The sequence below is a fragment of the Grampus griseus genome (genome assembly GCF_964374135.1).
Source record: "Grampus griseus genome assembly, chromosome: 4".
Lineage (NCBI taxonomy): Eukaryota > Metazoa > Chordata > Mammalia > Artiodactyla > Delphinidae > Grampus > Grampus griseus.
Genome location: NC_138997.1, coordinates 81,731,201 through 81,744,138, shown reverse-complemented (window position 1 = coordinate 81,744,138; position 12,938 = coordinate 81,731,201). Strand labels below are relative to the sequence as shown.

The window sequence follows — 12,938 nt, the reverse complement described above, 5'->3', positions numbered from 1 at the left end:
TACATTCCTACCAACAGTGTACGAGGGTTCGCTTTTCCCCACATCCTTGCCAACATTTGTTATTTGTGTTCTTTTTGATGATAGCCATTCTGTGACAGGTGTGAGATCATTGTGGTTTTGATTTGCATTTCCCTGACGATTAGTGATGTTGAGCATCTTTTCCTGTGCCTGTTGGCCATCTGCCTTTCTTCTTTGGAAAAATGTCTATTCTTCTGCCCATTTTAAAAATTGGGTTGTTTGTTTTTTTGATAAGTTGTATGAGCTGTTTATATATGTTAGATATTAATCCCTTATTGGTCATATCATTTGTAAATATTTTCTCCCATCTACTAGACTGTCTTTGTTTTGTCAGTGGTGTCCTTTGTTGTGCAAAAGCTTTTAAGTGTAATTAGGTCCCCTTTGTTTGTCTTCACTTTTATTCCCTTTAGGAGATGGATCCAAAAAAGTATTGCTTCAATTTATGTCAAAGAGTGTTCTGCCTATGTTTTCCTCTAGGAGTTTTATAGTATCCATTCTTACATTTAGGTCTTTAAGCCATTCTGAGTTTATTTTTGTATATGTGTTAGAGAATGTTCTGATTTCATTCTTTTACATGTAGCTGTACAGTTTTCCCAGCATCACTTATTGAAGAAACTGTCTTTTCTCCATTGTATATTTTTGCCTCTTTTGTCATAGATATTGTAGATCAATTGACCATAAGTGTATGGGTTTATTTCTGGTTTTTCTATCCTGTTCTGTTGATCTGTATGTCTGCTTTTGTGTCAGTACAAAATCATACTGTTTTGATTACTGTAGCTTTGTAATATAATCTGAAGTCAGGGAGCGTGATTCCTCCATCTCTGTTTTTCTTTCTCAAGATTGTTTGGCTATTCGGGGTCTTTTGTGTTTCCATATACATTTTAAAATTATTTGTTCTAGTTCTGTGAAAAATGCCATTGGTAGTTTGATAGGGATTGCAGTGAATCTGTAGATTGCCTTGGGTAGTATAGTCATTTTAACAATATTGATTCTTCCAGTCCAAAAACACGGTATGTCTTTCCATCTGTCTGTGTTGTCTTCAGTTTCTTTCATCAGCATCTTAATAGTTTTTGGAATACAGGTCTTTTGCCTCCTTAGGTATGTTTATTCCTAGGTGTTTTATTCTTTTTGATGCAGTGGTAAATGAGATTGTTTCCTTAATTTCTGTTTCTGATAATTTGTTGTTAGTGTATAGAAATGCAACAGATTTCTGTGTATTAATTTTCTTTAATTAATTAATTTATTTATTTTTGGCTGCAATGGGTCTTTGTTGCTGCATGCGGGCTTTCTCTAGTTGCGGCGAGTGGAGGCTACTCTTAGTTGTGGTGTGCAGGCTTCTCATTGTGGTGGCTTCTCTTGTTGCGGAGCGTGGGCTCTAGGCGCACGGGCTTCAGTAGTTGTGGCACATGGGCTCAGTAGTTGTGGCTTGCAGGCTCTAGAGAGCAGGCTCAGTAGTTGTGGCACATGGGCTTAGTTGCTCCGTGGCATGTGGGATCTGACCGGACCAGGGCTCGAACCCATGTCCCCTACATTGGCAGGTGGATTCTTAACCACTGTGCCACCAGGGAAGTCCCCAGTATATTAATTTTGTATCCTGAAACATTACTGAATTCATTGATGAGCTCTTGTAGTTTTCTGGTACCATCTTTAGGATTTTCTATGTATAGTGTCATGTCATCTGCAAACAGTGACAGTTTTACTTCTTCCTTTCCAATTTGGATTCCTTTATTTCTTTTTCTTTGATTGCTTGGCTAGGACTTCCAAAACTGTGTTGAATAAAAGTGACGAGAGATCCTTGTCTTGTTCCTGATCTTAGAGTGAGTGCTTTCAGCTTCTCACTGTTGAGTATGACGTTAGCTGTGGGTTTGTCATATGCCTTCATTTTTCAAAAAACAGTGCTCAGGTCTGTTCTGGTTAAGGGAACTAAACTATCAAAGTTTTGCAAACTTAGGCACATGTGGAGTCCACTTTTTATTTAGTCTCCTAGTATACTTGAATGACTTACAGAAATGTTTTAAAAACGTTAGATTTTTAACTATTTACAATTTATTGTTGAAACTGTGTTTGGCAATACGCCTTCAAATATTCTGAAGTTGTTATATTCTTGTCAGGATCCCTGAGATTTTTTTTTAACCCCAATTATCTCCTTGATACCCATATTCACACAGCTCACTAGAGCAGGGAGAGGCACCTGCTAGAGCAGGGAGAGGCACTGGTCTTTGACTAAAGCGTGTGTTTCGAAGATTCTAATCAAAGGATAGGAGAGATTGGTGGTAGGAAAAATGACCACAGCTCAACTCTGACCAAGGACGATGTACTCTTTAGCCTCCTCTGACCTTGTGAAGCGAGGGAACAAGCAAGTTCTCTACTTTGTGTCTTACTTGTGTTTGTACCTTTTATTGCTGAGTCACCATAAATTCATGTGACTTCACACATTTTCTTTCCCCTTTGATATGTAACGAAAGACACCATTCATTACTCACTTCAGATGCAGTGGAAGACCCAGCATATAGAAATGTCAGTTATTGTTTTAAAAAAAGCCTCAAAAGACTGAGTAAGCTTTGAATTTTCTGTTCAGAGAGTGGGGTTAATAATTAGGAAGATTCACATGGCTCCTGATAAAATAATTTTACCCACTTGCTCAGAAAAGCGGCAAGGTTTTCACTTGCATAAATCGTTTTTCTTTTTTTTTTTTTTGAAAAAGTCATTATTCTTTACCCTTACAGAAACAACTTTTACCTGAAAAATCTTGTAAGTATTTTTTTTCCCCCAGAGAGAAAAACAGGCTGTTTTTGCCAAGTTCCTGTAGTGACTGGTTGGCAAAGGTGTGAGTGAAATCTAGACTTTCTACTTTCTTCTCTCTGTCCTTTTATATTGATGAACAATTTTTAGGCCTCCACAGGATATGTAATTATTTGTCAGTGGAGGAATGAGCTACAGCTCAAGCAAATACTCAGGGCACATGGTTGCTTGACGTTGAAATTCTGGCTTCCTTAGTGTCATTTAGGTCTTATGCTTCAGGAATTAATTTTTTGAAGCATAAAATCTCTGAAGATAAAACTGACTTTTTGTACGATAAAAGATCTTGAAAGGATATATCTTAATCTTTATGGCAGAGATTGTCTTTAAGGTGTGCTTGGTACGAAATCACAAAGAGAAAGTCTTTTGAGTCGTTGGGTCTTTGGGGATTATGTTATGAACACAGAATATAAGCTTGCTTCTTAAAATCCACTAAAACCACCTCCCTTTACTGTATGTATTGATCTTTGACTTGAATTGAAAAGGGGTTCTTTTCCCTCTATGTCATTAAAAAGACATTGGGCCTATGGGTATTGGGTCTTAAATTGGATTTTCTTACAAAGAGAAAAGGAAAAATTGGCTTTGGGTGTTAGGGCATAACAAAAACTAGGCCCTTCCTTATGAAAATTGAATTTGTGCCTGTTTTGTGTTAGTACCGAGGCTGTACATCATCCAGATGATTGCACAGATGCTTATTCATGCGGTTGAGGACTCATCTCGGTCTGTGGCTTCTTTGAGGGATCTTGTCAGAAGCTAATGATGAGAGAGTGTAGCAGTAGTGCCGACAGTAGCACATGAGACCCTTTTGTTCATTCTCTTGATCATGACTTTACATTAGGAATCAAAGGCTTTAGAAGCTCAGTGGAAAGAAGCCCGTGTGTTGCCCTGATTATGATACTGTCATGGGTTGCTTACTCCTTGATTAAAACCTCCTAGCTGTGTAGTCAATACTATTCAACTCTTGGGGAATATAAGACTGGGGAATAAATTGTTAGTTGTCATTAGAGAAAATAATGATGTTATGATTAGAAGAAAGGTCGTATAAGATAATTACAGTCTTGTTCTCCTCATCCCATCATTTATTTTGGAAGACTTGACGCACTGCCAAGACGCACTGCCATGAAATTAGAATAACTGCATAATGTTCTGGTGGCAGCTTCCCGGAGAAGACCTTTGGCTTTGGAGTGGGGGGACCAGCCTGGGTTTGACTTGGCACGTGTGGCTGTGTGGCTGTGAGCTCCTTACTTAAGCTTGCAGGATGTTGGGCGCGCGAATCCTCTAGCGTAGCCCCAGCGTGGAAGAGGTGCTTAGTAAATACTTTTCCCCTTCTTGTCTCTGTGTAAGTTGCCCATTTCCCTCTCCTGGTCCCAGATTCCCAGTGGGATGCTCCTTCAGGCTGATGGAATACGCCGTGTGCCGATGGGGAGAGCATGGAGTTGGCTTCTGTGGATGCGGGTCCAGTGCCGTGCCAGCCACTGCGGGTTCCAAATAACACTCCTTCCTTGCCCGGCAGGTGCCTGAGATCATCAGCTCCATCCGGCAGGCCGGGAAGATCGCCCGCCAGGACGAGCTCCGCTGCCCTTCCGAGTTCGATGACACTTTCGCCAAGAAGTTCGAGGTGCTGTTCTGCGGCCGCGTGGCGGTGGCGCACAGGAAGGCCCCGCCCGCCCTGATCGATGAGTGCATCGAGGGCTTCAGCCACGTGAGCGGCGGCGGCTTCTCCTCGGATCAGCTCCGGGCTGCGCCGCAGCCGCCGGGGGACCGGGAGCGGGGCCCACGGCCGATGCGCAAGTCCTTCTCCCAGCCCGGGCTGCGCTCCTTGGCCTTCAGGAAGGAGTTTCAGGACGCAGGCCTGCGGAGTAGTAGTTTTTTCAGCTCCTTTGAGGAGAACGACATCGAGAACCACCTGATTAGTGGACACAATATTGTGCAGCCAACGGATATTGAGGAAAATCGAACTATGCTCTTCACGGTAAAATATTATCAAAGCCTCATGCGCATCCCCAGTCTGATCTGTGTGTTTAAAACAAAATCTGCTTTATCACGTGAAGATTCTTTGTGCATTTCTTTTGGATTTATGTGTGAATCCATATGTTTTTATACTGAATAATTCTTTTCTCAAGATAAAATCCTTATTTAGTCCCTAATTAGCCTTTGGAATTCATCAGGGGGTCACAAAAGAGACTCTTATCTTATATCCTCTATGACTTTTATCCCCCTCCCCCATGGTTGTGAAGACACCTTTTCAATGTGGAAAGAAGAGTTAATATGTGTAAAAGAGGCCCCCAAAGGAGATTTTAAAAATGGATATTAATTTCAAGTAATGTATTTCAACAAAATCTTTTTGGAAAATACCCCTTCTTTACTATTTTTACTAATTTGTAAAATACTTACCCTTTGTTATCTGGATAATTAGATTTGGGGATAACATGATATTTGAAATTGATACCCAAGCTGAAATATTAGTTTAGCCAATTGCTCACTCACTTTTTCCAAAAATGGTTTGGTAAACTGACAGCCAACTGCCAGAAAAGGCAAGGGCAGGGAAGCTGTCCCTTGCAGTCGCTGCTCCTGGGTTCCATGCTGATCTCGGCTCTTCTGGTCAGGCTGCCCTCCCTGGGAGTCCTCTGGGTCTGAGCCGATGGGACTCAGCTGGCCCAGTAGCAAGCTGGTCTCTGACAATATAGGGAGTGGATTGTTCCTCGGCCTCCTCTGTCTCTTCTTTGGCCTAAGGCTGACTAGAGAGAGCAACATGAGCTTAAATGTAAGTCTTGGCGTCTGTGCCTAATTCGGGGCAGAGGATGGCCCGGGAGTGAGGAAGCTGGCTGTGTGGATGTATGCAGGTTCAAGATCAAGATGGGGTGTCAGAGGCCCGATTTCTTCCTCTTTTCATGGTTGACCTAGTATACTGAAAAGAGTGCTACGTTGGCAGTCAGTCTGGTGCTGTAATGTGTGATATATATTTTAACAAAACAAAACAAAACAAAGCAAAAACCCTCTTGGTGTCATTGGGAAAGCTGCTCAGTGCATTTATTTTCAAGTACTTATTACGTGACTGCTGTATACAGGGTCCTGTGTAATACGTTAGAAATACAGCAGTGAACAAGACAGGCATGATCTCTGCCCACGTGGAATTTAGATTCCAATGAGAGACTGGCGATTGTACAGGTAATTGTCTCACTAAAATTGTGATAAATGCCGTAAAGGAGAAGTAAAGGATGCTGTGAGGGCATCTGGGGAATCAGGGAAGACTTTCTTGAGGAAGTGATTTTCACTGAGCAGAGGTTTCATTGTGGCCAGCTGGGTTCAGGGAGCAGCAAGGTGAGGGAGGGGTGCTGCACAGTTAACAGTGTGGTTATTGCAACACAGTCCCCTGCTGTAATGGAGATCTGTTACGCTGACCCAGGTATGTAAGACAGTGTTAATTTGTGCTAACGCTCTAGCTTTTTTAGAAAGTCAGGTAAGCAGTCGTGAATACCTAACACAGTATGCATTCAACAAATGGTAGATTGTTTTAACAATAATTTAAGAAGACTTTTCTAATCATTAGGAAGTGTTCTAGAAATCTTGAAAGAGAAGCTCCTGTTTCCTGGGAGGTTCACTTATGTAGAAACCTCTCTTCCTTACAAAGGGGGGATGTGGGAACCTGAGGCTTAGTTGCCAACTTCTGTATATTTGGTCCTTTCACCTCAAGACTGCTGCCTGATGTAGGTGAACACACTGATGGTTGTCTGTGCTACCTGAAATCTGTAGGATAGATTGTGACCTTGAAGTGATCTTCTACATGAGATGGTCAGAATTCTATAGGAGCTTGACCCATTGAGTCTTTATTTTCATAGGTTATGAAATGAGAATGTTCGTGTATAAATCTGAATTCAGTGTTGATAAAAAGCTAGTTTCTTTTTTTGTTTGTCTTTTAAGATTGGTCAATCTGAAGTTTACCTCATCAGTCCTGACACCAAAAAAATAGCGTTGGAGAAAAATTTTAAGGAGATATCCTTTTGCTCTCAGGTAAATGGAGATGGGTTATCAGCTCAATTGCCATTTGATTTTTTTAATGAATACTTTTACCGTCATTCAGCAGAAGTGATTACGGTCACAAGATGTATGCTTTCTAAGTACTGGGTTTGTGATCTTGCATTTCCTTTTGTGTATTAAGGCAAACTATAAATATAATTTTGAAATTAAGGATTTTGCTTTTAGCAATCATAACCTACTGGAGAAAATAGGTCTCCTTTTCTTTTTTTTCAGGCATTGGTAGTAATGTTCCACAGTCATGATTTCCAGGTGTGTGTGTGTGTGTGTGTGTGTGTGCGCGCATATTTATATATACATTCACACACAGTTAATATTTTTAAATAGATACTTATTTTTACTTTATAAAAATTCATAACTTTTGAGGTACCAAGATCATTATTTCTTCTTCCTTAAAATATAATAAATAGTGACTATTTTGAGGATGTTTTCCTCAGAGTACAGGATCTGCTTGAGTTCTTGCGTGCACATCTCCTGGGTGTGTTTCATAGAGAGATGTTGGAGAATCTGTTAATTATAACGAGCTATGCCAATTTTACTCAAGATACTTTTTATCTTGATTTGCTGCTATTTGTATTGTAATGTTAGTATTAAATATCTGCTTTTTCATGTGATAGTTTAATTATTTCCTAAAGGGTACAGTTTACAAGGTTACATGATCACCTGCCCTTCAAGCTGTCAGCACTCATGTCTCTGCCTGATGGTGCTTTCAGGAGATGCTGCATATTAATATTTATGGGTGATGTCTAATCTGTATTAAGGTGCCTCTTAGCTGATACTTTCAAAACAAGCGTACATATTAATATTTATTAAAAAGAGCTCTTCGGAAACTATGGTAGAACTTTGGCCTTCATATCTTATTTTTAAAAGCGTCTCTCTTCTCTTGAGTGTATAATTTTTGACTCATTCTTCCTACCAGTTTACTTCAGTATTTACATATTTGTTATTTTAGTAGTACATATGTTTTAAATCTTTTAAACTTTGTGTCTGCATGTGTTTGCGTGTGTGTGCATATGTGTTTGTATGTTAATCTCTCATCTGCTTATTCCTTGATACTGAAGAAGAATTCTCATTTTTTTGTGTCAGCTTTTCTCCACTTCCTTTCACTACTAAAATGAGCAGTAAAAACTCCAGTTTTCAGATCCTACTTCTCTTACTGTGGGGATAATCAGAGTAACATTTTAGTAGAACTTCACATTTGAGAGATGTTTTTAGACATTTAAAATATCTGAGAAAATAATACTTTTATAATGTCCTTTAAAATTGTGCTGTGTGAATCTTCAGTTGCGTGTCTGGCAGTGGTGCCTTTTCTGGATATAACTGACCATTCCTTGTTCTTGTCCCTGCCTTCAACAGGGTATTAGACATGTGGACCACTTTGGGTTTATCTGCCGAGAGTCTTCGGGAGGTGGAGGCTTTCATTTCGTCTGTTATGTGTTTCAGTGCACAAATGAAGCTCTGGTAAGTGAGAAGGGGCCGTTCTTAAAGTCTCCTTTACGAGGGATTTCAGCCTCACTGATATCTTTACTTAGCAAAGCCATATGGCCTCATTGACATATTATTTGGTTTTAATTATTCTTTCGTCACTATTTGATAACCAGCTAGTACATACCCGAGACTTAATTCGATGTGCATTTTCAATTTTCATCATTCTTAAAGGCCTGCTCACTTTCACCCTCTGCTTTAGCATTTTTCAAATGTCATTTTGGACTTTTGATCAGAAGAGTTGGTTTTCGTTCAGTATTTAATTTGCGTCTAGTTTTTACCTTATCTCCTTGAAGAGCTTTGAGCATTTGTAGTGTTTCTAGGCTACGTGTAATCCTAGCAGGTATTATGATTATTATTCATTAACCTGTGACTAATAGTCCGGAAGAATCTTAAAGTACTGAATCTTTCCACAGAGTCCTGAAATCTCTGCCCAGCTTTTTTTTTTTTTTTTAATAAATTTATTTATTTATTTTTGGCTGCGCTGGGTCTTTGTTGCTGTGCACGGGCTTTCCCTAGTTGTGGTGAGTGGGGGCTACTCTTCATTGCAGTGCACAGGCTTTCTCATTGTGGTGGCTTCTCTTGTTGCGGAGCATGGGATCTAGGCACGTGGGCTTCAGTAGATGTGGCTCGCGGGCTGAGTAGTTGTGGCTCACAGGCTCTAGAGCGCAGACTCAGTAGTCGTGGTGCACGGGCTTAGTTGCTCCGTGGCATGTGGGATCTTCCCAGACCAGTGCTCGAACCCGTGTCCCCTGCATTGGCAGGCGGATTCTTAACCACTGTGCCACCAGGGAAGTCCCATCTGCCCAGCTCATTTTAAATGGACTTTTTGATGACTATAGTCTCCTCTCTTCGATCAGGTGGATGAGATCATGATGACCCTGAAGCAGGCCTTCACAGTGGCCGCGGTGCAGCAGACAGCGAAGGCGACGGCCCAGCTGTGTGAGGGCTGCCCCCTGCAGGGCCTGCACAAGCTCTGTGAGCGGATTGAGGGTGAGCCGGGGTGGGAGGGCGGCAGGGTGGGCGGGGGGCTGTTAAGGGTCCTGGGCAAATTCGTTGGAAGGTTCTGCCCCGTGGAGGCTTGTGTTAGTTACAGGGCTCATAGGTGGATGTCTTCTGTATGTCAGGCACTGTGCCTAGACCATCTCCCCTCAAGGGGCTCTGAGGGCAGTGGAGGAGTAAGGGGACCACAGGGAACAAGACCAGTTGCATTGTTAGCAAGGTGGTGTGAGTGGTCAGTCACTTCAGCTACCATGGAGGGGTCTCGTAACAAGAGAGCTAAGAATTTCCACCGTGTAGGTCAATGACAGCGTCATCGATAACCTCTGCCGGAACAGTTTTAGTGGAGGGAGCAGCCGTAAGGTAGGTTGCAGCTGAGGAGCCCATGAGAAAGCGCACAGGAAGTGATGCTGCGAGTATGGACTACGATTCCTAGAAATTTGGCTTAGGGAGAAACTGCAGTACACGTTCCGGTTTGCATACTTAAGATGTGCCTGGCACTGTACTAAGTGTTTTCTTTAACATGTATTATCATCCACTTAATCCTCACCACCTCTGGGAGGAAAAGGGATTATTTGCACATTTCAGGGATAAGCAAACTTAGTTTCTGGGATTTGGGGATGATAACCATCCTGATGGGTTTGAAGTCGTATCTGATTTCCCTTTTGAAAGACAAATTGACATCATCTTAAGGTCTTTGAAGTTTCATTTGCTGGCATTTCAGTGCTCTTTAAAATGAATCAAAATGATTACCATTTTCAACTGTGTTTTCCTAGCTGTTACTCCTTGCTGACATTATACAAAATATATTTGGGAACAAGAAAACGTGTGCTTTAACAAGAGATCCCATCTGAGAGGATCACTAACCCTTTCCTTAGTGGTTGTCAAGATAAGGTAAATGACAGAAATGTCTCTTATGAGCTTATTAAGAAGCCAACAATGACTTTGGCCTTGAAGATAAAGCAGATCCTGATCTGCAGGAACTGGAAGGGTTCCAGAGTTCCACTTGATACATCTTTCTTTGGTCTGGCTTAGCTTTCAGAAAAATATAGCTGAAAAGTTTAATTGTGGTGGGGATTTTGCTGCTATTTTTTCGGAATTATCATTTCATTTATCTTTTTACTGGATAAAATCCAAGCAAAGCAGAAAGCTATGCTAATGTAAAAACATCCAATAAATAGCACAATTAGAAGGCTAGTGAGGATTATATTTTGCCTACATGATGGGAAGCATTTCTAAAGTATAGATGGCACATTATTAGAGCCATCCTTAGTAGGGGAGATGCTGATTATTTTATGAACAGTTCAAGGTTCTTGCTTTTTGCTATATTGCATCCCTAATAAGTAGAATGAAGTGATTTATTAAAGCTCATTGTATGTTCCCATAGGAGTAGTTCTAATAGGAAGTTATGATCTGGCCAGGAACTCCATAAACTGTGGAGAGGACCAATGACATGGCAACAAAAAGAAAGACTTAAAGAGTTTTTTTTTTTTTTTTTAAGTATATTTATTTAGGCTGAGTTGGGTCTTCGTTGCTGTGCGCGGGCTTTCTTTATTTGCGGTGAGCAGGGGCTACTCTTCGTTGCAGTGTGAGGGCTTCTCATTGCGGTGGCTTCTCCACGGGCTCTAGGCGCGTGGGCTTCAGTAGTTGTGGCATGCAGGCTCAGTAGTTGTGGCTCGCGGGCTTAGCTGCTCCGCGGCCTGTGGGATCTTCCCAGACCAGGGCTCGAACCCATGTCCCCTGCATTGGCAGGTGGATTCTTAACCACTGTGCCACCAGGGAAGTCCCAAGACTGTTTTCTTAATAAATTGATATAGTCAGTATGCTCTGGACTCTGTAAAATAGAATAAATACACTGTACATATGGGTGCTGTTGGACACTTACAACATGTAAGGGGTGCAGCTGTGCTGATTCTGTGTTTGAACTATGTACAACTGCTAGTATTTATATAGTGTTTTGCTTATTTTAAAGTTTAGAGGAGCATTTTGGGAATTCTTGGAATGAATTATACTTTCACTAAAAGGAAAAAAAAAGTTTTACTGAGGTTTCCTTTTGCTGTCTAAGTAAATTTGCCTTCAGCAAAGCAAAGGCACTCATCAGAGCTCCCTTTAATAAGAGCCTTTTCAACCAGTCATCATGAGGGCGGGCTCACTTGCCTCGCTTCTCCCCTCTAAAACCTTTTGGCATCACCTGGGGAGTGCCCTCTTCTTGCTGCAGAAACTCCCGTTCCCTGCTCCCCCCGCCCCCCGCCGCCCCCGCCAAGGCTGAAGGTAGTGAGAAGCCCTGTGGAGGGTGCACAGTGGAGAGCAGGTGCTGGGACCACAAAGACCACCTCTGGTTTGAGATGGGGCAGGAAGAACCTAATGAATTGAGGCACCCTGAAGACAAGGATAGAACTGTCTAAGGATCTCTCCAGACCTGCTGAATATGAAGAATAGTCTGTATGATTTCACCTGAGATTGTTAGAAGTATATATAATTAGTCTGACTCTTCTTGGGGTTTTTCTCCACATGTGAATGTCTCATCAAGCAGTACAGTGTTTCCAAGAGAGGATGTTTGCACTGTGTCATTGACATCCATATGCAGGGAGGATTTTTATTTAATGATTTCTGAGTGCTAATTTTACTCGTAAATTTAAACACTGTTTTGATTCAACATGTAAGTAGTTAGTGCAGTAAAGGCATCTCTGTTTGCCTGGCTTGTATGACCTGACAGCTTGCCTGAGGAGTACCTGAACTGTGCTCTGATAAAATTCATCTGTCCTTTCTGCACTTTTACTGCCCTCTTTTTTTCTGATTGAAGAATAGTTGACTTACAATATTATTAGTTTCAGATGTATAACATAGTGAGTCAGTATTTTTATTTCTTATGTACCATACAATATCATTATGACATTATTGACTGTATTCCCTGTGCTGTACATTACATCCCTGTGACTTATTTATTTTATAACTGGTAGTTTAAATCCCCTGGTACATCTTAATCCCCTTCACCTATTTCACCTTTCCCCCCTTCCCCTCCCCCCTGCGACCACTAGTCCTTTGTTAAGTCTGTTTCTGTTTTGTTATATTTGTTTGTTTTTTAGATTCCACGTACAAGTGGAAACATACAGTACTTGTCTTTTTCTGGCTGACTTACTTCACTTAGCACTTCACTTCCGTGTTGAAGGCAGTGGCGTCAGGTGGCTTGACTGCCTGGGTAAAGGAGCAGTGGAGTGTCCTAGGGTGGTCTCTGGGGGCAGACGGATGTGGGTCAGATTCTGACTTTGTCCCTTCTTTAGCTGATAACCTTGGGCAAGACATTTGACTTCACTGTGCCTCAGTTTCTTCATCTATAGACCTTGGAATTGCTTAAAATAGTGCCCACTCCAAGGATTATGTTGAGGATCAGATGAGATTATTTATGTAGTGTTGCATGAAGTGGCACAGCAATCACTTAAGAAATATTGGCTTTTATTTTTATGGTGGCCTCAGGGTTTTCTTGGCCAAAAAAAGAAAACGGTGGTGGAAAGAGGAAGGACTTCTGGGAGCTGCAGTGGTTTGAGTAGGGGCAGCGACCTCGCCACCGCCTGTTAGGAGGGTGAGGGCCCTGCCTTCTGCTG

At 41.6% G+C, this 12,938-nt stretch overlaps 1 protein-coding gene across 5 annotated transcripts in view; it reads left to right on the top strand.

Annotated features, from left to right (window-relative positions):
• Window positions 1-12,938, top strand: part of TBC1D1 (TBC1 domain family member 1) — a 231,486-nt gene that overhangs the window by 122,476 nt on the left and 96,072 nt on the right. For all 5 annotated transcript variants that reach the window (XM_082653232.1, XM_082653233.1, XM_082653231.1 and 2 more), the window contains 4 exons: window positions 4,331-4,789; window positions 6,739-6,828; window positions 8,209-8,313; window positions 9,198-9,330. In XM_082653232.1, the coding sequence (XP_082509358.1) occupies window positions 4,331-4,789; window positions 6,739-6,828; window positions 8,209-8,313; window positions 9,198-9,330 (787 nt within the window). The remainder of the gene's footprint in view (window positions 1-4,330; window positions 4,790-6,738; window positions 6,829-8,208; window positions 8,314-9,197; window positions 9,331-12,938) is intronic.